At 45.1% G+C, this 26,528-nt stretch overlaps 1 protein-coding gene across 1 annotated transcript in view; it reads right to left on the reverse strand.

Moving 5' to 3' along the window:
* LOC115154113 (LYR motif-containing protein 4B) overlaps positions 1-26,528 on the reverse strand; it is a 63,806-nt gene that overhangs the window by 28,119 nt on the left and 9,159 nt on the right. The window contains exon 2 of the mRNA XM_029700015.1: positions 18,070-18,190. Coding sequence (XP_029555875.1) covers positions 18,070-18,190 — 121 coding nt within the window. The remainder of the gene's footprint in view (positions 1-18,069; positions 18,191-26,528) is intronic.

Below are 26,528 nucleotides of genomic sequence, written 5' to 3' on the forward strand. Positions count from 1 at the left end.
ATAGATATACTAAACCTGGTATCAAAGTAAAAATTCTGGTATCACAAAACTACAAAAGACAAAGTTATGGAATTTCTCATGGAAGAATGGTGTTGCATCCCTCCAACAGAGTTCCAGACATTTGTAGAATATATGGGCAGCAGGTAGCCCATTTAGCAGACGCTCTTATCCAGCGACTTACAGTAGTGAATACATACATTTTTTTTTTGTACTGGCCCCCCGTGGGAATCAAACCCACAACCCTGGCGTTGCACACACCATGCTGGCGTTGCAAACACCATGCTCTACCAACTGAGCCACAGGGAAGACCTCTTATTCAGAGGGGTTGGGTAAAATGCGGAAGCTCTTTCTTTTATAATCGGCTGTGGCCCAAATTATATAAAAGGGTGTAATTGTCAACATAAAAGGTGAATGGATTATAATGCTCGTTCATGCACGCACAATTTTAGGACAGGTCTGATTTATAACACGAAACATGCGTATGTATGGCGTGCACCAAGTTTATAAGTCTCATTATTATTAGACATACATATTCTTTTCAGAAATGGAGCAAGCAGTGTGAAATTTACACAATGGTTATGAATGATGCCCCTGTCCACTACCGGACAAACTAATGGCTGTCAAGTAAACAGCTGACTTCTGCCACCGACTGCATCACTCAGTATCAGAGGCATCATGACCCTCTAGAAGGAAACAGACGACACACATATGTATCCCTGTACGTACACACAGTTGAAGTCAGATGTTTACAAACTTAGGTTGGTCATTAAAATTTGTTTTTCAACCATTCCAAAAATTTCTTGTTAACAAACTATAGTTTTGGTTAGTCGGTTAGGACATCTACTAAGTAATTTTTCGAACAATTGTTTACAGACAGATTATTTCACTGTATCAAAATTCCAGTGGGTCAGAAGTTAACATACAGTAAGTTGACTGTGCCATAAAACAGCTTGGAAAATTCCAGAAAATTACGTCATGGCTTTAGAAGCTTCTGATAGGCTAATTGACATCATTTGAGTGGATGTATTTCAAGGCCTACCTTCAAACTCAATGTCTCCTTGCTTGACATCACGGGAAAATCAAAAGAAATCAGCCAAGACCTCCGAAAAAAAATGTAGACCTCCACATTCATCCTTGGGAGCAATTTCCAAAACGCCTGAAGGTACCACGTTCATCTGTACAAACAATAGTATGCAAGTATAAACACCATGGGACCACGCAGCTGTCATAACGCTCAGGAAGGAGATGCATTCTGACTCCTAGAGATTAACGTATTTTGGTTCGAAAAGTGCAAATCAATCCCAGAACAGCAGCAAAACACCTTGTGAAGATGCAGGAGGAAACAGGTACAAAAAGTATCTATATCCACAGTAAAACGAGTCCTATATCGACATAACCTGAAAGGCCGCTCAGCAAGGAAGAAGCCACTGCTCCAAAACAGCCATAAAAAAGCCAGACTAAGGTTTGCAACTGCACATGGGGACAAAGATCATACTTTTTGGAGAAATGTCCTCTGGTCTGATGAAACAAAAACATAACTGTTTAGCCATAATGACCATTGTTATGTTTGGAGGAAAAAGGGGGAGGCTTTTAAGCCAAAGAACACCATCCCAACCGTGAAGCACGGGGGTGGCAGCATCATGTTGTGGGGTGCATTGCTGCAGGAGGGACTGGTGTACTTCACAAAATAGATGGCATCATGAGGCAGGAAAATTATGTGGATAGAAATGTAGCAACATTTCAAGACATCAGTCAGGTATTTAAAGCTTGGATGCAAGTGAGTCTTCCAAATGGGCAATGACCCCAAGCAAACTTCCAAAGTTGTAGCAAAATGGCTTAAGGGCAACAAAGTCAAGGTATTGGAGTGGCCATCACAAAGCCCTAATCTCAATCCCGTAGAAAACATGTGGGCAGAACTGAAAAAGCGTGTGCGAACAAAAAGGCCTTCAAACCTGACTCAGTTACGCCAGCTCTGTCAGGGGGAAATGGGCCAAAAGTCACCCAACTTATTGTGGGAAGCTTATGGAAGGCTACCCGAAACGTATGTGACCCAAGTTAAACAATTTAAAGGCAATGCTACCGAATACTAATTGAGTGTATGTAAACTTCTGACCCACTGGGAATGTGATGAAAGAAATAAAAGCTGAAATCATTCCCTCTACTATTATTCTGACACTTCATTCTTAAAATAAAGTGGTGATCCTAACTGACCAAAAACAGGGCATTTTTACTAGGATTAAATGTCAGGAATTGTGAAAAACAGTGTTTAAATGTATTTGGCTAAGGTGCATGTAAACTTCCAACTTCAACTGTAGACACACACAAACATAATATACATATACAAACTCGGGAAAAAGAAACATCTTTTTCAGGACCCCATCATTCAAAGATAATTCGGAAAAATCCAAATAACTTCACAGATCTTCATTGTAGAGGGTTTAAACACAGTTTCCCATTCTTGTTCAATGAACCATGAACAAAAAGTGCTCTTCACTGATGAGTTGTGGTTTTGTCTCACCAGGGGTGATGGTCGGATTCACGTTTATTGTCAAAGGAATGAGTGTTACACCGAGGCCTGTACTCTGGAGCGTGATCGATTTGGAGGTGGAGGGTCCGTCATGGTCTGGGGCGGTGTGTCACAGCATCATCGGACTGTCATTGCAGGCAATCTCAACGCTGTGCGTTACAGGGAAGACAGCCTCCTCCCTCATGTGGTACCCTTCCTGCAGGCTCATTCTGACATGACCCTCCAGCAAGACAATGACACCAGCCATACTGCTCGTTCTGTGCGTGATTTCCTGCAAGACAGGAATGTCAGTGTTCTGCCATGGCCAGCGAAGAGCCCGGATCTCAATCCCATTGAGCACATCTGAGACCTGTTGGATTGGAGAGTGAGGGCTAGGGCCATTCCCCCAAGAAATGTCCGGGAACTTGCAGGTCCCTTGGTTTAAGAGTGGGTTAATATCTCACAGCAAGAACTGGCAAATCTGGTGCAGTCCATGAGGAGGAGATGCACTGCAGTACTTAATGCAGCTGGTGGCCACACCAGATACTGACTGATACTTTTGATTTTTGACCCCCCCCTTTGTTCAGGAACACATTATTCCATTTCTGTTAGTAACATGTCTGTGGAACTTGTTCAGTTTGTCTCAGTTGTTGAATCTTGTTATGTTCATACAAATATTTACACATGTTATGTTTGCTGAAAATAAACGCAGTTGACAGTGAGAGGATGTTAATTTTTTTGCTGAGATATATATGCCGATTAAATCGGTATCCGCGTTGAAAAATCATGATCGGTTGACCAATATGCAAGAGACTATAGTTGAGTTACAGTAATGAATGAATGAATGAAGAAATGTCGGAGAATGGAATTGTAAATACAAGTGTATTTAATAAAACATTTTATGGATTCACATACAAGGCATAAAGCTTAAGTTCAAGGCACTAACAAGCATTATTCTACACACACACACACACACACACACACACACCTTCTCTCAATAGAAGACAGGATATGTGCACACTGCCCTCAAAATGAGGTGTTAACTGAGCTGCACTTCCTAACCTCCTGCCAAAGGTATGACCATATTAGAGACACATATATCCCTCAGATTACACAGACCCATAAAGAATTTGGGAAAAAAAATCTAATTTTGATAACTCCCATATCTATTGGATGAAATACCACAATGTGCCATCACAGCAGCAAGATTTGTGACCTGTTGCCACAAGAAAAGGACAACCAGTGAAGAACAAACACCATTGTAGTTTTTTTTCCCTTTTGTACTTTAACTATTTGCACATCATTACAACACTGTATATAGACATAATGACATGTGAAATGCATTTATACTTTTGGAACTGTTATGAGTAATGTTTACTGTTAAGTTTGTTTATTTCACTTTTGTTTATTATCCATTTCACTTGCTTTGGCAATGTAAACATGTTTCTCAGGCCAATAAAGCCCTAAAATTGAATTGAGATAAACCATAGCGTGAAAGGCCATGCCCCAAAAGTCCATGGGGTGGAGAGAGAAAATCCCACCACAGCAGGTCAGGAACAAATAAAGAGAAAGAACAATACATCTAAGCCCCCTTTATAAGCATTGAGTTGTTCGTATTCAAAATCTGAGTTGTTGACCAATAGTATTACTGTAAAGTTAACCTCCAATCAGATATCAGACCTATATGATGTAACCTCTGCTTCTCAGAGATGTGACAATGCGGGTTGGCAAGACCAACACAGAGAATGCTGAATTCCTAAGACAACACATGGCAAATCTTGCATACAGATAAGAAGATTCACTTCAGGGGCTGCTCTACACCTGATCAGCACAAATGCACATTTCACTTAATAAGAACCACGATAATTTGGGGTAACTCTAGCCTAGATCTAGTTTAAAATATCACTAAAAAGTGTTACAATACTCGGTACAGAAGTTTGAGTAGTCAGTATGCAATGTGATATTAGAGAAGCTGACATATCTGGGCATAAAATGTATGTATTATTAGAATAGATAGACAGAACAGATAAAACAGATCGGCATATCGGAGTGTAGAATAGAGAGACAGGTAGAGAGTAAATAAATGGTGACTCATGGATAAGGTGTTGCATTTGAACATTTTAAGGTGTTGCAAGCTGCGAGGGAGGGAGAAATGCGTTACTTAGTTTCTCCCCTGGTGCCATGTCACGGCGGGGGTCCAGATGAGACGTGCCAGCCCACGGCAACACACGCTGGCAGTGTTCAACCGGCCGCAGTAAAACAGAGCACTAGCCGTCCAATATGCTCAAGCCAAATTGTTATCCTTGGTCGACAACAATCACCCTGGGATTCGTTACAAATCAATTCTGCCACCCCGTGACCAAATGTATATTTTAGGCTTTTGAGAAGAACACAAGTAAAAAAATATCTTCCCAAACTGCTGTGCTTCTCCACTTGCAATCTTGTATCAGTGTGGTGAACAACAGGCTCTGGGTCAATGGATGAGAAACATTAAAACTGTGTTTTATTGGAAAAGAGGAAAGGAGACCAAAAAATAAATGTGGACAAGAGCCAGCCAGTCCAACGGAATTGAAACCATCACCAAGAAATGTATCGAGCCAACCAATTTAGCCACCCCTGTCTAGAGTGATGGATATACCGTAGTGCACTTCATGGAAGTCAATTCCATTGGAATTTCACTCCACTCAGATGGGTCCATTTTGTATTCATGTAGATGGAATGCCGAGAAGCACAATCATTCACTTTTATGGCGTATTAGGCTGTATAATATACGGCATTAACTACTGCTTGGCCTAGCTCATTCACTGGCCTATTCCCAACTCACCATCTTACACACACGTAAACATGCATTGCACACAGCAAACAAGTGACACAAGCTCAGGCACAAACACACCCGGGTAAACAGTACAGGCAGTCAGGCACACACACATTATCAACAGTAGCCCAGCTTAAATAGCTTTCCATAAGCGAACTAATAGCTGTCCAATCCACTAAATATTCTTGTAACACATTCTATTTGGGCCCAGATAAAGGTAGGTCTTGATAACCTTATAGGGTGATGAAATGTGTATTGAGGTTAGGCTATATATGTTGCTGCCGTTTTAAAAATGTTCAGCAGGGAATCACTATTGGTTTTCTTACCAAGACCCTCAGGTCCTAGACATACTGCTAATGCCGATATCACGCACTCTTACACAGTCCAATCACACAGAGCTAAGGAAGTTGTAAGGCCCATTGCAGAGTTATTACTGGGAAGCTACGCTAACACCGAAAGCATAATTATTGTGATTCAAAACATGTCTTGTAGGCCCACAAAATGAACGCTGCCTGAAACGCATCAGTGTGTCATTGTAATTATGTGCATTTAAGGCTTGCAAATGTATGAAGAAAAAAAATGGATGAAAAAAAACACCACGTGACAAGCAACCCTCGAACGCTCATGCTGTAAACAGTCCGGTTCAAAGTAAATGGCACAGATCCATATAGGGCAATGGTCTATTTGCAAATACAGTAGAATTGAATATACAGTACTGCAGCTTTGATTGTTGCTGCTGCACCGGTCTGTTTAGAGTACGGGCTGAGTGTGCGTCAATGCAATAGAATCCTACTCCGATGCTTTCTGCCTACAACAAAAGCTCTTGCATAGTTTGTTTTGTTTCGGTATGTTGCATTGAAAGTGGCTAATATTGCATTGATTCGATCACAATTGTCTCAGTAATGGGAAACATTGATTTAACATTGTTAAACAGGGACATTTCTAGAACAGTGGTCACCAACCTTTTCTCTACCGCTCAGCTTTTTTTTTTAACATGACTTAAGAAACGTAAGCCTATGTAACATTAATAAAAACAGTACTGTAGCAATGAGGATTGTGCAGTAAGCTATAAGCCCATACGCATATTGGCTTTGCTTGAATTGCCTGCCAAAGCATTGTTGTTTGGACACTCACAATCTAGGCTATATGATCACACCGGTAATAGATCTGTTGTATTACTTGTGAAGCACAGCTGAGTGAGCATACATTTAAATCATTTGCTTTTTATTTTACTTGGCTGATGGTGCATGCATCTGATGGTCAGTCTCAGCGGAGGGAGAACAGCAAATCCCTCCACTCTCCCTTTCCGCCACTGACACTGACCAAAAAGCACAGTCTTCCAGCTGATGCGGAAACTCGAGTCGCAACGCATTACTTCTGCCTCATGCAAGAGCTCATCCAAGAGGTCCTATCTGGTCATCGTGGTGATGGCACAGGTGTACTCATTTCTCCTAAGTGGAGATTCTCTTTTCTCACCTGTCTATCTCCTCATTTGAATTCCATGCTGTCACTGTTACTTGTCCACTCAAGCACAACATTGTCATATCATCCACAAGGTGCCCTTCGAGAGTTCCTCAAGGGCACCTTGTGGTGCAACTCCAACTCACTTTCCCCTCCTTGCCTCTTCTGACCTCTTCCTTTCCCAATCCCCTCCAACTCACAAGGCAGGCAATAAGCTTGACCTCATCTTTACTAAAGGCTGCTCACCTACTGACCTCCCTGGAACCCCCCTCCAGGTCTCTGATCACTACTTTTTTCCCCTTTTCTGGGATCCCTTTCCACATGATCATGTGCCATCGCAATCTTCGCTCTCTCCCACTACGCTGTCCTCTTCTATCCCACAATCTCTCCCTTCTGCTAAATCCTTCTCCCTCCAGTCTCCTCATTCTGCCTCTTCGACCCTACTCTCCTCCCGTTCCGCATCCTATGACTTTGCACTGTCCCCTTTCCTCCCGGCCGGCTTGGCCCTCCCCTCCTGCTCCGTGGCTGAGTGACTCCTTGCGAGCTTACAGAACAGGGCCACGGACAACTGAGCGAAAATGGAGGAAAACTAAACTTCCGGAGGACCTATCATCCTTTCACTCCCTCCACTCTAAGTTCTCTTCCTCTGTATCTGCTGCCAAATCCACTTTCTACCACTACATTTCAAGCTTCTGCCTCTAACCCTAGGAAACTCTTTTCCACCTTCTCCTCCCTCAATCCTCCACCCCCTCCCTCTCTGCGGATGACTTTATCAACCACTTTGAAAAGAAAGTTGATGACATCCGCTACTCATTCACTCAGTCTATTGAGTCTCACGCACACAGAACTACCATACGCCTTGACCTCTTTGTCCCCTTTCTCCAGATGACATCCTGCAACTAGTGAGGTTTGGTCACCCAACAACCTGCCCGCTCGACCCAATCCCCTCCTTCAGGCCATCTCTGGAGACCTTCTCCCATTCCTCACTTCCCTCATCCCTGACCACAGGCTGCGTCCCCTCTGACTTCAAAATGGCCCGAGTCGCTCCCCTACTCAAGAAACCAACACTCAACTTATCTGACGTCATAAACTACAGACCTGTATCCCTTCTTTCCAAAACACTTGAGCGTGCGGTCTCTGATCAACTTCCTCGTTATCCCTCTCAGAACCATCTTCTTAACCCTAACCAGTCAGGCTTCAAGATAAGCCATTAAACCGAGACTGCGCTTTGTGTCACGGAGGCTCTCCGCACTGTCAAAACTCTCTGTCCTCTGTTCCCATCCTCCTAGATCAGTCCGCTGCCTTAGACACTGAACCATCAGCTCCTCCTCTCCACCCTCTCAGGGCTGGGCGTCTCAGGCTCTGCACACTCTTGGATTGCATCCTACCCTTGTAGGCCGCTCCTACCAGGTGACGTGGACAGGATCTGTGTCTGCACCACACTCACTACTGGCATCCCCCAGGGCTTGATTCTAGGGTCTCTCCTCTTCTCTCTATGCATAAAGTCACTCGGCTTCGTCATATCCTGACATGGTTTCTCCCATCATTGCTTTGTGGATGACACAACTACTTTTCTCCTTCCCCCTTCTGACACCCAGGTGGTGACATGCATCTCTGCATGCCTGGCAGATATCTCAACTTATGTCATCCCACCACCTCAAGCTCAATGTCGACAAGACCAAGCTGCTCTTCCTCCACAGTGTCACCCTCCCAGGGTACAAATAACCTTGACGTGACCCTGGACAACACCCTGTCGTTCTTTGCAAACATCAAAGCAGTGACACACTCCTGCAGGTTCATGCTCAACAACATCCATAGAGTATGACCCTACCTCACACAGGAAGCGGTGCAAGTCCTAATCCAGACACTTGTCTTCTCCCGTCTGGACTACTGCAACTCGCTGTTGGCTGGGCTCCCCACTTGCGCATTCAAACCCCTGTAACATATTCAGAATGCTGCAGCCCGCCTGGTTTTCAACCTTCCCAAGTTCTCATGTCACCCCGCTCCTCCACACTGGCTTACAGTCGAAGCTCGCATCCAGTACAAGACCATAGTGCTTACCTACGTAACAGCAAAAGGAACTGCCCCTCCCTACCTTTAGGCTATGCTCCAACCCTACACCCCAACCCGAGCACAAGTTCTATCACCTCAGGTCTCTTGGCCCTCCCACCTTTACAGAAGAGCAGCTCCTGCTCAACCCAGTCCAAGCTCTTCCCTTTCCTGGCATCCCAATGGTGGAACCAGCTTTCCCCTGAAGCTAGGACAGCAGAGTCCCTGCCCATCTTCTGAAAATATCTGAAAACCTACCTCTTCAAACAGCATCTTAAATAATCCCGCTCATGCATGTTTCTTTTGATGCAAAATCCACCACTGCGTGGCCAAAGAGCGCCATTTTCATGTCTTCCAACAAATGTAAATGCCTGGAGTTTGTTAAAAGGCATTGGCACTTGGCCATGCACACCAGTTGTGGATTTTGCATCGAAATAAATTACATGGGAATATTAATTTCCAATGATTTACCGCCCGGGGTACCACTACTGTGTAATAACAGGCCATCAGACTATCGCAGCTAACTCTGTACTGAGTGTTATGCTATAAAGCCTGTCATCACAGAGACGTGATGTCATAATAGGAGAAGTTGTAGAAGGTGATATTCTAATCTACAAGGTTGGGTTTAGCAGTAATATCTTATTGGTTGGGTTTTTATAGGCTACATCTAGCTGGAAAATTGATACTACAGCTTTTTGAATTGGTTGATTTTTCCTTTGTCTAATGTTAAGGCCTGTGCTGTCTCAAATATAAAATAATTTGTACTCCTTTGGTAGCAACACCAACTTGCTCTCACACACACACACACACACACACACAACCTTCCTTAGAGAACTTCATTAGAGAACAAAAGAATACCGTCACTACTCCTCCTAATAAGTAGGAGTAGCCTCAGTCAGGAAGACTGGTATTTTAGTGAGAAGGTGGGCCTGCAAAAGCAACAGGAGAACGTTTTTAGAAAATATACAGTTTAATACGCAGATTCATGATAACAGAAGACGTACTATTCAAAATCCAGCTCTGTAAAAGGCATGTGGCTGGATGAAGAGAAAGGGAGCGAGAAGCGTTATGAGGACAAAGAAGCCAGAGGAGGAATATAGGAGAGAAGATGGAAGTGAATAGAATGCAACGTTCAGTGATGGAAGCTCAGGAGGAATACATCTACCTCCCCCCAGCTTGCTCAGCAGTATATTTGGCACAGTGGTATTTGGCAGCCCCTGCCAGGCTCTCTGCATACAATTCAACTTTTATTGAGCACTTTATAGCCTCACAGGTGCTCAGAGGCATTCTTGGCTAAGAGGATAGCAGTCCAGATCCAGCCGTTAAAACCGAAAGAGAAACACAGGTGGATCAATGTGGTCAAATTTCATTGGCTCCTCTAAGTACCTGGATGGAAAGTGGTTGTGTGAGCCACATTTTTTACTTCACTGAACCTTTTATGCAATGTAGCCAAGTCCAGGACTCTGTAGTGGAGTTAGGGAAGGAACATAGCGACCAGTAGCATATCAGGTCAAGACAACCCCACTTCTGACCATTTGTTTCTAGACACATTATATTGTGCATGTTTGAAATCAACTGCATTGCAATTAGTGTGCATAATCACTGATCTAGAAATCACACTGCAAATAACATTGATCAAAATTTGAATTTGCACCTTGCTTGCTTAAACAACTGATCCCTTCAAACACGTTATCTGTATATCTGCCATTTCTCCAAGCACTCTTACATTCAGTGTCTTTTTCTCCCACTACAGCACCAGTCTCTCCTTCGCTTCAGCAATCACCTCCCCCCACCTTTATCTAAGCACCACTAATGCACACTCTCCCTCGCTCCCCTCTTGTAACGTTCTAGCATCTTCAATTGCAGTCACAGGACACAGTACTGTGTGTGAATGTGACAATGTGGGTGGTTATCTGACCCGGGGTGGCGACCAGAGCAACGAGGCAGCAAGGGTAATGACTCAAAGCGGACATCCTGGTATCCTCTGAATACATGCCTGCCTCCCGAACCCCCCCCTCCCCTGTTTCCCCACTCAGTGAGAGTGAAAGTACAGCCATTGAAAGCTTGTTTAGCCCTGAATCAGGAGTGATGGAGACTTATGGTTTCGCCTCCTACGGATGTGTTAATGTGTTTACTGGGTTATGCCAGTCACTCTGTTCAAGGCCCACACACACACACACACACACACACACACGTACAACTGTACAACTGTGCACACACACACACACACACGCACGCATTCACACACAAACATTATGTGCTCATTATGAAGATAACGAGATGCAAGTTGTCTTCCAAAATACATCTTTCATCTAGAGCTTGGCAATCTATCAGAAGGTTGGATGAGGACACGTTATAATGTAATATAGTCAAGGTCTCCAAAGATGGATGCTGTAATATTTCTCCACCAGTGACACAAGAGAAACCTGATAAAGAAAAAAAGTTGGTTCTGTACATGGCAGACTTATGTATCCTTCAATCTCTGCTACACTCCATGAATCTCTGCCTGCTGACCTCCACTGAGCCATGTTTGTAGTTCTGATGAAATATAAGTGCAGTGTGACAGAATTTGTTTGTCAAAATCAATTTGACTGCCATTTTTGTTGTTGTTGCAGTTATTGTAAAATATATAGGTCCATTATAATTTCGAGTTACTTTCGATCTAGTTTTAGATGTTCAAGAGTAAACTGAAGTATTTAATTAAACGCATAACAAATCAAACCTCCTGCGGGCTAGTTGGGCCCTGCTAGATAGCCTTGTGTCGCTGCACAGTACGTCAGATATAATTCACTAAACTGACCTTTCATCTTCATTGCCCCAGAATGGTTGAAATGCTGAGACATCAAGTGCCATTAGTAGCAGCCATTTGTGCTGGATTGCCCTGCAGGGTATAATATTAGCGGGAACATTGGATAGGTAAATCACATCCATAGTTTATTCCAAACAAGAATGCAATAGAAGTCATGGTCATAGAATTGTCACTCGCTGGCAATAGAATTTCTCAAGGATCCGATACAGGCTGACAGACGATGTCTGGCAAGGACGCGGGCACATGGAGGCAAACACACACAGAGAGAGAAATAGAAAAGAGCAAACAAAAAGCACACACGCTCAAGCAGAACCAATGGCATTTGTACAAAGGGATCTTTTCATTTGATCTCCCATTAACAGAAAGGCCACATTAGTTTTGGCAAGATCATCCTGCGGTTCCCTACATAAATACCATCCTGCAGGTGCAATCCATCTTACTTACATACAAGCCGACTTATAAAAGACTGACATCTTACTGCAGCAAAGGACCAAGAAAAGGGCAGTGATCAGAAATAATGGAAGAAGGGACATTTAGAACAGGGGTGTCTAGCAGAAAGACTAGTAACTGACATGACTCGCATGAGGGAAGGGACATTTCAAACCCCCATAGCCCAGCCCCATAGGAAAGATTAGCTCACCATGACTGGTAGCAGGGGCCAGGAGTATGTCTGTCTGAGGTAACAAACTACCGCCACAGTTGCTCAAATGGCTAAATTGATGGGAACATAGGGACACAGCATTTGAAAAGTGTAAATTGCTATGGAAAAGGACTACATTTTAGCAATAATGGCAATATTAGAATATGCTAACATTAGATTGTCAACTCCTATACTCCCATCTGTGAGTAACACCATACAGGGTCCCAATGCTGTTTGAAGTCATTTCAAATACTTTGTCTGTGCTTGATTGAGCTTGCCAGGCTTAAATGGATCAACAGAATAGACCCAAAACTGCAAACCCCACCCGTCTAGCAATCCAGGAAGGCTAGAAAAAAATAAAACAAAGTATTTTAAAGATATCAAATAGTTTTTGAACACAGGTCTGAGCGCCACTGAGAGGTGAAATGGGTCTTCCCGAGGGCATTGGCCTGAAATGCCCGGCTGATATAGAGCCCGTCTTTCTCCTATACACTATGGCTCGATCTGGATCATCATGGGAAGTTATATCGCCCTCTCCTATTGAAGCTGGCCCCCTTTATGTAGTGCAGATTTACAGATGGGTGTAGCCCCGAGAGAAACTCCTTCAGCTTTTGGAAATACAGCTAAGCAAATCTTTCCAGGGGTTTGATAGGATGCACTCACCAGAAATGGCCAAAGTCATGCCAGAAACGTAGGTTGTAAATTGGTGAAATTTCACTCAATAATGAAAGTTCAGCAATACATCAGATACCTAGAGAAAGCAGAGGCCCTCCTCTCTTCAACTAAGAACAGTATACTTGCTTCCAAAGCTTGCATCTTTCCCCGCAACTGCATTTTGAAATGTTGTACAATCAGAATGCATTTTCTCTCCCTATACTCAGAGCACACATTGGGAAGAGGGAGAGAAAAAAGGCTCGCTCATCACAGCCACTAGCTAAAATAGGCACTGTCAGGGTCAGGGCAGATTCTTTCACGGCAGGAATCAAATCAATGCATGTTCACTTAAAGTGATGCTCCAGAGCTTTGAATAATTTCATCCAGAAGTTTTGAAAGTAGTGCTCACTAGCCAAAACGGGTCCCTGAAAATTGTGCACGCTCATTCATTTCGTATATATGTTCCATTCTGCAAATACAAATAAAAAAAACAACAATATGTTGTGAATTTGTAAGTGCTTAAGATCCCGGACTGCATCTTTAACTGTCTGCCCAAATCATGGTTTTAGCCACACCCAAAAATGTTTGTTGTTGAGTGAGGTGACCAACTAAACCAAAAAAGAAACATCCCCTCACTGTCAACTGCATTTATTTTCAGCAAACTTAACATGTGTAAATATTTGTATGAACATATGATTCAACAGACATACACTGAACAAGTTCCACAGACATGTGACTAACAGAAATGGAATGTGTCCCTGAAAGGGGGGGGGGGGGGGGTCAAAATCAAAAGTAACAGCCAGTATTTGGTGTGGCCACCAGCTGCATTAAGTACTGCAGTGCATCTCCTCATGGACTGCACCAGATTTGACAGTTCTTGCTGTGAAATGTTACCCCACTCTTCCACCAGGGCACCTGCAAGTTCCCGGACAATTCTGGGGAGGGAATGGCCCTAGCCCTCACCCGCCGATCCAACAGGTCCCAGACGTGCTCAACGGGATTGGGATCCGGGCTCTTCGCTGGCCATGGCAGAACACTGACATTCCTGTCTTGCAGGAAATTATGCACAGAACGAACAGTATGGCTGGTGACATTGTTATGCTGGAGGGTCATGTCAGGATGAGCCTGCAGGAAGGGTACCACATGAGGGAGAAGGATGTTTTCCCTGTAACGCACAGCGTTGAGATTGCCTGCAATGACAAGCTCAGTCCGATGACGCTGTGACGCACCACCCCAGATCATGACGGACCCTCCACATCGATCCCGCTCAAGAGTACAGGCCTCAGTGTAATGCTCATTCCTTCGACGATAAACGCAAATCCGACCATCCGCAACTTGTCAGAGAAGAGCACTTTTTACAGTCCTGTCTGGTCCAGCGACAGGATTTGGGTTTGTGCCCATACGGATGCTGTTTCCGGTGATGTCTGGTGAGAACCTGCCTTACAACAGGCCTACAAGCCCTCAGTCCAGCCTCTCTCAGCCTATTGCGGACAGTCTGAGCACTGATGGAGGGATTGTGCGTTCCTGGTGTAACTAGGGCAGTTGTTGTTGCCATCCTATACCTGTCCCGCAGGTGTGATGTTCGGATGTACCGATCTTGTGCAGGTGTTGTTACACGTGGTCTGCCATTGCGAGGACGATCAGCTGTCCGTCCTGTAGCACTGTCTTAGGCGTCTCACAGTACAGACAATTAAATGTATTGCCCCAACCACATCTGCAGTCCTCATACCTCCTTGCAGCATGCCTAAGGCACGTTCATGCAGATGAACAGGGACCCTGGGACCCTTTCTTCTGGTGTTTTTCCAGAGTCAGTAGAAAGGCCTCTTTAGTGTCCTAAGTTTTAATAACTGTGACCTTAATGGCCTACCATCTGTAAGCTGTTAGTGTCTTAACGACCGTTCCACAGGTGCATGTTCATTAATTGTTTATGGTTCATTGAACAAGCATGGGAAATCATATTTAAGGATGTGTGACGATTTGGATTTTTACGAATCATCTTTTAAAGACAGGGTCCTGAAAAAGGGACGGTTCCTTTTTTTGCCGAGTTAGAATTTGTAGCTCGCACTAATGCGGCCAATAAAAATGTAAAAAAAATTTACTCTCACAAATGGCAGCAAAATGCGATGAAATGGTTGCACTTGGAGCCCTGGCTATACAATAAACATGCCTTTGTTGCTTGTGGCTGGGTATATACTGTTTTCAGACGAGGTGCTCTTCAATGACTTTGTTTCTAAAATGGGGGAAAGGGAGGAGTAGGCAAAAAAATGTTAGTGTGAGCCAAAATGATCTGAAATTCATTAGCCTGCCTACGTCACATTTCCCATTAAAATTCAAATCCGGGTTGGGGATACTGCCAAGCACGCCGTTATAGGAATGGGATTCTAGTGCTGTGAGAGCTATTGCTGAACCTGAAGCCAATGATTTGATGCTTCTTACAACCCCCTAACTAAAGTGTATTTTGAGATAGGGGGCATATTAATAATGTATATATCCTAGAGCTCTGCAACCCAACCTGAGCCCCGACATTATACATCGTTTAGGGCCGGGTAGTGCATGGTTTTCATCAATAACTAGGGTATGGGCAGGGCATCACTAATTTGACAAACATTTTGAAGCTGACCCATTTGCTCGTGCTATGCTGCGCAGTACAGTCATATGACTAAGATCGTAACATGGTGTCAGAAGAGCTTCAACCTTGTCAAATATAAAACGGGAGAGATTTATATATAATTATGTTCCTTGAATTGTCAGAGTTTAGAGTGACAAAAAGTAGCTAACTGCTCTGTCATGTCTAGTCATTGAGCATAGTAACCCAAGTGGAGCCGTTGCTATGGATACTCAGAGCTAGAGTTGTCACGATAACAGTAACGCGTTACTAGGAAGTAAGAAAGCAAAACATGAACTGGATTACATTTCTTGAGGAAAAGTTTTAATGTTGGAAAGAAAATGCATTATGTTGTCAACCAGTCACATTTTAATATTTTTTCAAGATATAGCACACAATATTTTCCAAAAGTAGGTTTTAAAAAGGACCATACAGTTCCGTCTGCTTCGTGTTCATTTTTTCCAAGGAAAATCTGGCATCAAATCCTGACAACACTATTCAGAGCCGCCATTATCAAATCACATGCAAAGCAAGCAGCATTCAGGGTGGATTTACTAGCGGAGGAAAATATTTCTGATTGGGCCTTAAAATTTGGCAGAAGCAATTGGGCCTGGATAGGGTAGGGCCTGAAATTCGTACGCAAGGGTAGGGCTCTGAATTAACATTCATGCCCCACCAGGCTTTTTTCGTAACCGTGTGTAAGAGTAGGGATCATGGTGGAGCAGACAACAGAACAATAATATATATACTTTTTTTTTTTTTTAAACATGCAACCCACTGCTGCTAATGGAAAAAAAAGCTAAAAAGTCAAAGCGACAAAGCAAGATAAACACGGTGGGTTGTGAGGCTAGCCTGGAGGTTAGAGAGGCGAGTGAGTAACCCAAGAGTTGCCGGCTCCCAGGGCTGACGGGGAAATATGTGATTGCATCCTTCAGCAAGGCACTTAATGCTCCCATCTGTTCTGTGTGCGTGTGTCATGTTGGATACTGTCTGACGGCAAATAACACATTTGGATGCAAATGGATGAATAAAGAGCAAGCCTCTTCTTTGGAAGCGGGAGAGGGCTGCGTATACAGGGACTAGAATACGTGGTGAGCAAGTGAATGGTTTAGTCATCCTTGTACCATCAGCAACGCACCACGTATACTTACTGTATGAGGCAAAGACACCCATCTGTCACTTTCAAACACAACAGAATACACAGGTTCTGTAAGGCTTCATGTGTATGCAGGAGGGCTTGTGTGTGTGTGTGTGTGTGTGTGTGTGGTTGGGCATAGTGTGACAGTGCAGTGCCACCCCCACACTACCCGCCTCCTTGTTCCACTCATGCCCGCCTGTGTTGGCACTCACACTGTGGTGCGCGCTGGAGAGAGGCAGAGAGCCAAGAATATTCTCTGTGCCAAAAGTGCTATACTTTGCTTGGGCTCAAGGTTGAAGTTGTCAAGACATGCTTGGTGTGTATATAATATGGGTGTATATTTGAGCATCAATATGCATGTGGTGTGTGTGTGTGTGTGTGTGTGTGGGAGACGTGGGTCTTATCCTCTACATAAGGCTGTTTCGCATCTGCTGGGATATGCAAACACACACGCGCAGCTGCTCTATTCTGCTGCTTAGCACCGGCTCAGTTGCAGAGCCACCCACACAGCTTCGCTTAAACACGCTAACTATCTTAGCGGTACTAGTCTCTCTTGACATTACCTCTAGACATCAAAGAACGCTTGTGAGATGTAGAGCAATGTTGCATAATTGTATTTGTTTTTATTCTATATTCTCATTGAATAGGCCTGTAGGATGAGCCCATATAAACAATATATACATCAGAATGTGTGTCTATCATTAGACGAGCTGCATGCATCTCAATGCATACATTACTGTGTTTTGCCAATTGCCTTCTTTATAGGTCATTGACCAAGTCATACATTTCTGCTGGTTATCAGCACAACACATAGAGCCTTGGGGAACCAAGGTTAGGTGTTAGAGGATGTTGCCCAAGAGAATGACGTGGAAATCATACACTCAGAAACAGAGAAACTTGAGATTGAGGGCGAGAGACAGACATAGCTAAATAAAGAGACCAAGAAAGACAGAGACCAAGAGAGAGCGAGGGCTGGAGCCTTCCCCATGGTCCCCTGAGATGGGATGGACGGTTGGAGGTGCATTATGGGAACAAAGCGGCCAACAGCAGGGCATCAGTGGTGATTAGCACTCTGGCGCCGTGCGAGAGTCGACAGGTGGACACTAATCAGGTGCTCAACTAACATGTATCTGGGGAAATGCGCAACTTAGAGGATGGGGGAAAAATAACCACCCACTGTTCTTAGAAACTAGACTCCGAGGTATCCTGGCCAGGTGATATTTTGGTTAAGTTGGACGATTAATGGAAAACATTTCTTTGGAGAAATGATTGTGGTGCAAAAATAATATTTTGCTGTGAGCATCAAAATACTTTAGTCCTTGCTGGAATAACTTTGTTCTTACATGAACCAGTGTGTGTGTGTGTGTGTGTGTGTGTGTGTGGTAGGCCTACCTGTCTCCGGATCATGTCTAGGTTGTCCCTGCCCTGGTTTAAGAGCTGCTCCACCATCTTAGGGTCTTCTACACTCCGGTTTGCCCTGAAGGCATCCTGCACCCGGCGCAAGGCGTACGTCCTGAATGAAAACACAAATTATACACTTAAACATACCCATAAAACTCTGGAGGAAAACATATACGGCATTCAGTATACAAATCAATAACAAATGAAGCAATCGATTAACGTGGCACTTGTCAAAGTGGGGAAAATACTAAATTAACGCCACACTTTAACGATGCATCGTAACACAATGAAAATGTGGAAACCCCAGCCCAATCCGATTCAACGCACCACAAAGCATTCGGTCTGCTACATAAAAATCCAAGAACCCCATTTACAAGACTCATTTATACCGACGGAGGGAAATACCCCCCACCCTTCAATTGGATTAGGGAAACCACTTTTAGCCGAAGGGCTGTGCCGTGTGAATCAACCTTCTAGTTAAGGGGTTTCAGGTAATGGGGTTCTCCATCTGCTGGAAAGCGAGAGGCTGGAAACGAGTGGCTGTTAGCTTTTATCTGGCAGCCCGAGCCCTGTGTGAAGTGGGCAGGAAGTGCAGTGCTATGCGAAGATCAAAGAGGCATCCTGGCACCCAGGGAGGCTCCTCTGCTGAGAGATGAACTGACAAGCAGCTCCTTATTGACAGCCAGGACCCATATTTTTTCCCCAAAACACAAGGCGGAGGATGAGTATAAAGCGAACAAGCGAGTGCGAAAGAGTATGAGTAAGTGGGTAGGGAGGGACATTCTTCAAAAACTGGTTGAAAAAAAAAAAAAAATTAACAGTACGGATCTGACAAAAGAAGAAAACGTTGGTTACCCACTGAAGAAAAAGTAGCAGAGCGGTTGTTCTTCTAGACTGACGGGAATCTCATTTTTTTTATTTTTTATTAAAAGTGTAACCTTTATTTAACTAGGCAAGTCAGTCAAGAACAAATTCTTATTTTACAATGACAGCCTACCCCGGCCAAACCCGGACTAGGACAAGTTGTGCTCCACCCTATGGGACTCCCAATCACGGCTGGATGAGATGCAGCCTGATTCGAACTAGGTACTGCAGTGATGCCTCTTCCACTGAGATGCAATGTCTTAGACAACTATGCCAATTGGGAGCCAGAGAAGGATTTGAAGCAAACAAATGACATGTCAATTTGTTGAGTCTAAGGTGCATTTGCATTATCTAATTATAAGTTGCTGAGTTAGCACAATTGGATCTGCTTTAAAAAAAAAATGGAAAATACAGCAGCTGAATTTTTAAACATGAGTGATCAAACTATTCTATTTTCAGGGCACCAAGACATACTTTGGAAAAAGTAGCCCAAAGCCTTCTAATGGCGAACCACCAACAGAACACAACAGGACTAAACCAAAACCTTTTTCTCTGGAGTACATCAATGACATGATTCATAATGAAATGGTACTTTAACGTAATTCTTAGTACATCATCATAGGCATATTTTTGCAAAATCGCTAGGCCCAATGAAATCAATAGCCTATCACGTCAATGGCTATGCACAGTGATTGAAACGCTCAGATTACATTACTTAGTTTGCGTAATCCAAAAGGTGTGTTACTGATTACAATTTGACAGGTAATTCGTAACGGATTACATTTAGAAAGTAAACTACCAAGCCTTGTTGATATGCCATACAGACCAGCTTGAGGCACACTGCGAGGTCTGTTTAAGACTGCTGGTCAATTAGTCTACACAGTGTGCACTTCGTCCATGGTGTGGGAATAATTGAGTCATCAAAAGAATACGAGCATGGGGCCTTTAAAGACAGCCGGAGAAGCAATCACCCCATCTGCCGTTCAGTTGTGACAGGAGAGCGGGGAGCTCAAGACAGATTATGGAAGGAAGAATGACGTGTTCTAGAGAGAAGAAAATGCATCTTCCTGCCTTTACCAAGTGAGTAATCTTGGATGACACAATCAAAAGTGAATCACCAGATTAGCTGAGAACCTAAAGCAAATGCAATTTCCTGCACCAAAGGGATACTTTAGTTTTAGGCCCAGACCACAGACATGTCTGAATACCAGTTTTAACTGAATAAAATGCCCCTATTATTATATAAAAAAAGCTATCATGGTCATGAATGTGGCCTTAAAGCTTTAACATATTCAAATGACTGCGTGAAATTCAGCCAGTGTCAGCTTTTGGCAGGAAAGTGCACTGGAACGCACCCCCCATGCTTAGCTGACAGCTTATACACTGAGTGAACAAAACATTAAGGACACCTGCTCTATCCATGACAGACTCACCAGGTGAAAGCTATGATCCCTTACTAGTGTCCCTTGTTAAATCCACTTCAAATCAGTGTAGATGAAGGGGACTTGACAATTTAAAAGGAGGATTTTTAAGCCTTGAGAATTTAGATAGATTGTGTGTATGTGTGCCATTAAGAGGGTGAATGGGCAAGACCAGATTTAAGTGCCTTTGAACAGGGTATAATAGCAGGTACCAGATATACCGGTTTGTGTCAAGAACTGCAATGCTGCTTGGCTTTTTCCACGCTTAATAGTTTCCAATGTGAATTAAGAATGCTCCACCACCCAAAGGACATCCAGCCAACTTGACACAACTTTGGGAAGCATTGGAGTCAACATGGGCCAGCATCCCTTTGGAACGCTTTCGCCACCTTGTAGAGTCCATGCCCTGATGAATTGAGGATGTTCTGAGCTGAAAAGGGGCGGGTGCAACTCAATATTAGGAAGGTGTCCTTCATCTTTTGTACACTCAGTGTAGAGGGGTGAGGAGGAGCACCACAGACCCAGAAGTAATTTAGCCATTCATTGTAGTCATTGCGCTCTGTAGAGTTGACATTTTCTCGTGCCAATAAACTTTCCTGGATAACTCATTAAAGTAAAAGTCTCATTTAATCAACAAACACATTAGTCAGTTTAAAAATGGTTAACGGTACAAGAGTGTATAAATATCTGACTGTTGGCAAAACCACTACATATCCCGTCGAGCCAAGTGAGGAGAGGCTGCCCGCTGTCACAGGTCCAAGACCAGTCAGAAGCATGCAGCTAATCTACACCAATGACCCCAGTGGATCTGAAAACTGAACTTGGATCCGCGTTAAGTAGCAAAGATATACTTTTTGCCCATTTTTTTGAGCAGTGTATATAAAATTCCTAGTTTATGCTACAAAACCAAAGATAGGTTTTAAAAATGGGTTCTATTTGATTCAAAATTCCATGACATACAGTAAGGCATTGTTGGCAGAATAGATGGATGCAGTTTAATGCATGAGAAATAGAATTCACCAATATTCTTGGTCGTCCAAAAAAACATTGCTATAAGGTTGTAAGTCACAGCTGGCCAGATACATTGTTTGCTGTCTCTACACATTCGGGATGCACTGTTTGTTTCAATTACTAAATATTTTGAACAAAAACAGACAACTAACTAAGGCTGGGAATGTCAAAATCAAACTAACAAAAGCAATGATCACAAGTCAGTCATAACGTGGCTAATAGGCTAGCGTATGTGTCAAGCACAAGGGCCGCGGGCCAAATAGGACACATAAGTGAGTCAACTGACACAAATAACTGATGATTGGTTGAAAGAAATTGACAAGACAATTGTGGGAGCAGCACTGTTAGATTTCAGTGCAACCTTTGATATTATTGACCATAACCTGTTGTTGAGAAAAAAACGTGTGTTATGGCTTTCAACCTCAGCTCTGAATCAACGATATGGCAATCTAATAGAACTCAATGGGTTTTCTTTAATGGAAGTTTCTCTCATGTCAAACATGTAAAGTGTGGTGTACCGCAGGGCAGCTCTCTAGGCACTCTACTCTTTTCTATTTTTACCAATGACCTGCCAGTTGCATTAAACGAAGCATGCATGTCCATGTATGCTGATGAGTCAACCAAATACGCATCAGAAACCACAGCTAATGAAGTCACTGAAATCCTTAACCCTTTCATGCGTGAGTTCCAAATATCTAACGGTCGCCCCAGCGTGAGTTTTTTTATGCACTTGATGTTAGAACATTCTCTCCATTCCAGAATGGGATTGTTACGCAACAGTACATTTAATCAGCGCTGAAACAAGGCACGCAGCCTGTCTTTATTTATAGGTGGTTTTCAACTGGTGTAACGGCTGTCGTCTGAAGAAGTGGACCAAGGTGCAGCGGAGTTAGTGTTCATTATTAGAATTTAATATAAACAACGTGAACACTATACAAAACAAGAAAAGAGCAAACCGACAGCAAACAGTCCTGTCTGGAACAAAACACTGACAGAAACAATTACCCACAAACCCAAAGGAAAAACATGATCCTTATGTGTGACTCCCAATCAGCAGCAACGAGCTTCAGCTGTGCCTGATTGGGAGCCACACACGGCCCAAAACAAAGAAATACAAAAACATAGAAAAAGGAACATAGAACGCCCACCCAATGCAACACCCTGGCCTAACCAAAATAAAGAACAAAAACCCCTCTCTATGGCCAGGGCGTTACAGTACCCCCCCCCCCAAAGGTGCGGACTCCGGCCGCAAAACCTGACTCTGAAGGGGAGGGTCCGGGTGGGCCTTCTTACGGCGGCGGCTCAGGTGCGGGACGTGGCCTCTGCTCCACCCTTGACGTCGCCCTCTTAGGTGGTGCACCTGGCCGCGCCGAAGGTCTGGTGGGCGACGCTGACTGCGCCCGGCTGGCGGGCGGCGATGGTTGCGCCCGGCTGGCGGGCGACCCTTGTTGCGCCCGGCTGGCGGCCGGCAATGGTTGCGCCCGGCTGGCGGGCGACCCTTGTTGCGCCCGGCTGGCGGCCGGCAATGGTTGCGCCCGGCTGGCGGGCGACCCTGGCTGCGCCCAGCTGGCGGGCGGCGATGGTTGCGCCCGGCTGGCGGGCGACCCTGGCTGCTCCGACGGCACTGACCCAGGATTCACCAGGCTGGGGAGACATGACAGAGGCCTGTCCCTAGGCGTAGGCACAGGACTCACCGGGCTGGCGGCCTTCCCTGGCCACTCCGGCAGTTCAGGGCAGTCTGGCCACTCCGGCAGTTCAGCGCAGTCTGGCCACTCCTGCAGTTCAGCGCAGTCTGACCTCTCTGGTGACTGTTGACTGGCGGGCAGCTCCGACGACTGTTGACTGGCGGGCAGCTCCGACGACTGTTGACTGGCGGGCAGCTCCGACGACTGTTGACTGGCGGGCAGCTCCGACGACTGTTGACTGGCGGGCAGCTCCGACGACTGTTGACTGGCGGGCAGCTCCGACGACTGTTGACTGGCGGGCAGCTCCGACGACTGTTGACTGGCGGGCAGCTCCGACGACTGTTGACTGGCGGGCAGCTCCGACGACTGTTGACTGGCGGGCAGCTCCGACGACTGTTGACTGGCGGGCAGCTCCGACGACTGTTGACTGGCGGGCAGCTCCGACGACTGTTGACTGGCGGGCAGCTCCGACGACTGTTGACTGGCGGGCAGCTCCGACGACTGTTGACTGGCGGGCAGCTCCGACGACTGTTGACTGGCGGGCAGCTCCGACGACTGTTGACTGGCGGGCAGCTCCGACGACTGTTGACTGGCGGGCAGCTCCGACGACTGTTGACTGGCGGGCAGCTCCGACGACTGTTGACTGGCGGGCAGCTCCGACGACTGTTGACTGGCGGGCAGCTCCGACGACTGTTGACTGGCGGGCAGCTCCGACGACTGTTGACTGGCGGGCAGCTCTGACGACTGCTGACTGGCAGGGCTGGGGGACACGCACCTTGGGCTTGGTGCGGGGAGCAGGGACGGGCCGGACAGGACTGTGGACACGCACCTTGGGCTTGGTGCGGGGAGCAGGGACGGACCGGACAGGACTGGGGACATGCACTGTGGACTTGGTGCGGGGAGCAGGGACGGGCCAGACAGGACTGTGAACACGCACTGGTGAACTGAAGCGTGGAGCCGGTTTTGCCACTCGTCCTGGCTGGATGCCCATCCTAGCACGGCATGTGCTGGGCATGTCCACCGGACGCACCGGGCTGTGCGGGCGCACTGGCGACACAGCGCGCAACTCCGCATACCAAGGCTCCTCCAGATCTTCCCTCAGCAGGTCCTCAATAAACCACCTCATCTCCGTCTCCTCCTCTGCCGTCATCCCCCACGAGAGCAGTGGTCTGGGCTCCTCCTCTGCCCTTCCGGACCACCCCATTAGCCCCCCCCCAAAATTTTCTTGGGGGTGTCTTCCGGGCTTCCTCGACCGACGCCAGCGACCCCGTCTGCTGGCCGGCGTCTCCTCCATTGCCCGGACCTCCCTCTTCCGCTGCTTGGTCCCTTGGTGGTGGGTAATTCTGTAACGGTTATCTTCGTCTTCAGACGATATAACGAAATCATCGTCGGAAAAGGTAGACCAATACGCAGCAGAGTCGATAGAGTTCATCTTGAACATTTATTAACTATAAGAATGAACATACAAAATAACAAAATACGAAGACGAACAACTAACAGTCTGGCAAAGCCTAGGGCTGAACACAGAACACTGACAGAAACAATTACCCACAAACCCAAAGGAAAAACATGCTCCTTATGTGTGACTCCCAATCAGCAGCAACGAGCTTCAGCTGTGCCTGATTGGGAGCCACACACACGGCCCAAAACAAAGAAATACAAAAACATAGAAAAAGGAACATAGAACGCCCACCCAATGCAACACCCTAGCCTAACCAAAATAAAGAACAAAAACCCCTCTCTATGGCCAGGGCTTTACAACTGGTCAATTTAAAATTATTTTCTAACAAGTTTTTTATTTTCTAAGAAAAGTTTGAATTGAGGTGTGTTCCTCATTCATTCACATAAAAGTAGCCATTTTTACTTTTGCGGACCAATCCATTTTTTTTACATTTCTGACCTGGACAAAATTCCACAAACACTTCCCAATTGTTTGTGCAGTTCAAGTCTGCAGACATTTGCTCATCTCCCGTCCTGCACACATGTTCACATTTTACGTCTGTTGCCTGCATTGCAGTCATAGTTGTTTTCGGTACCAATAATAACTTTGATAGAAATGCACACATTTCCAAAGTAAGTGCCTTATTACTTTATAATAGTTTCTGCATGTTGTGTATTGTCGTTTCTACTGTAGCATACTATTTTTGTGTATATTCCTTATAACCGCGGACAAGCGAGGTAACGTTACTCATTTCAGAACCTTTATGGTGTTATATTCAATTGTGCTTCTGTAGCTAGCTACATTCTTCTACTAGCTCTGCAAACAATGCTAATTGTGTCAGAGAAGTATTGGCTTGCTGTATTTTGAAGCTACCCTGGGGGGAAAAAAATGAAAAATATATTATTCCACTTGGTCATTTTCTGAGCGCATTCCACAAAGCTGTTTATCATGTCCGCCTTATCCACTGCTCCCATTTTGAGGTTATAGTCAAGCACACAGTCTGGTTTGATTTCTCTCTCCTGTCAGATGGTCCACCTTCCCTGTGGCCGACATGGTTGCTGTATGGACAGTGGAGAGGACATGGATGTCTCGTTTGTCATGACACTTTATTGCCAGCTGTTGACATTTCTTAGTTTGTATAACGGGTCATTTAGAATGGCAGTAGCATTGTTGATGAAATGCAGTCATCGCAGCAGAACTAGGAAGCAGTCTCGGGAAAAGAGGGTGGCAAAGAAGGGAGTTGCAAACATAGGATCTGTGCTCCAATATTCTCTTAGGGAGGTCTTCTTTACTATCCCCATGAGAAGGACGGTCACCAGGAAGGTATACATTTCACTAATTGTGGTTGTCCCCCCCACTCCTGGCTCTCTCTTCTCTTGTAGCTCCAAGGCATAGCGATTGGTCTCTGCCCATGTCTCCCAGCAGCTCCTCTGTCAGAAACAACTTGAAGCACTCTGCCTCAGATGGAAATGGGAAGGGGCGTGCACTCCAGACTGGGACTCATCAAAGCAAACAGCAGGGCCAGGAGGGGTGAAATGGCTGGCAGCCTTCCGGCTACCACAGAACTCCTGTAACTTCATCCACTATTGGTCTGCCTCCATCACCACCAGCATCTTCAAAGGGAACTGGGACTTTGTCAGTAGACAAGGGGTCCTCAGATTCAGGGTTCTAAATGGCTGGGGGGCAGCTCCTAACTGTCACTGTCAGAATCTGATTACTGACTTTGACTCATTGTCAGAATTTTTAAAATCTCCAGAATTTCCACATTTGTGAGTTGTCTCCTTCTGAAAGACATTGCTAATGCTACAGCTTAGCTCACTAGATACATACATAAACAACACTGCATGGCTCAGAGAGGGAGTGACAGGTTATTGAGAACCCTGAATCTGAGGACCCCTTGTCCACTGACAGAGTCCCAGTTCCCTTTGAAGATGCTGGTGGTGATGGAGGCAGACCGATAGTGGATGAATGACATCCTGCTAAATGACATCCAGTGAAAAATCCTATCGCCATTAGCATAACAAAATG

Source organism: Salmo trutta, chromosome 2 (assembly GCF_901001165.1).
Source record: "Salmo trutta chromosome 2, fSalTru1.1, whole genome shotgun sequence".
NCBI classification, from domain to species: Eukaryota; Metazoa; Chordata; class Actinopteri; order Salmoniformes; family Salmonidae; genus Salmo; species Salmo trutta.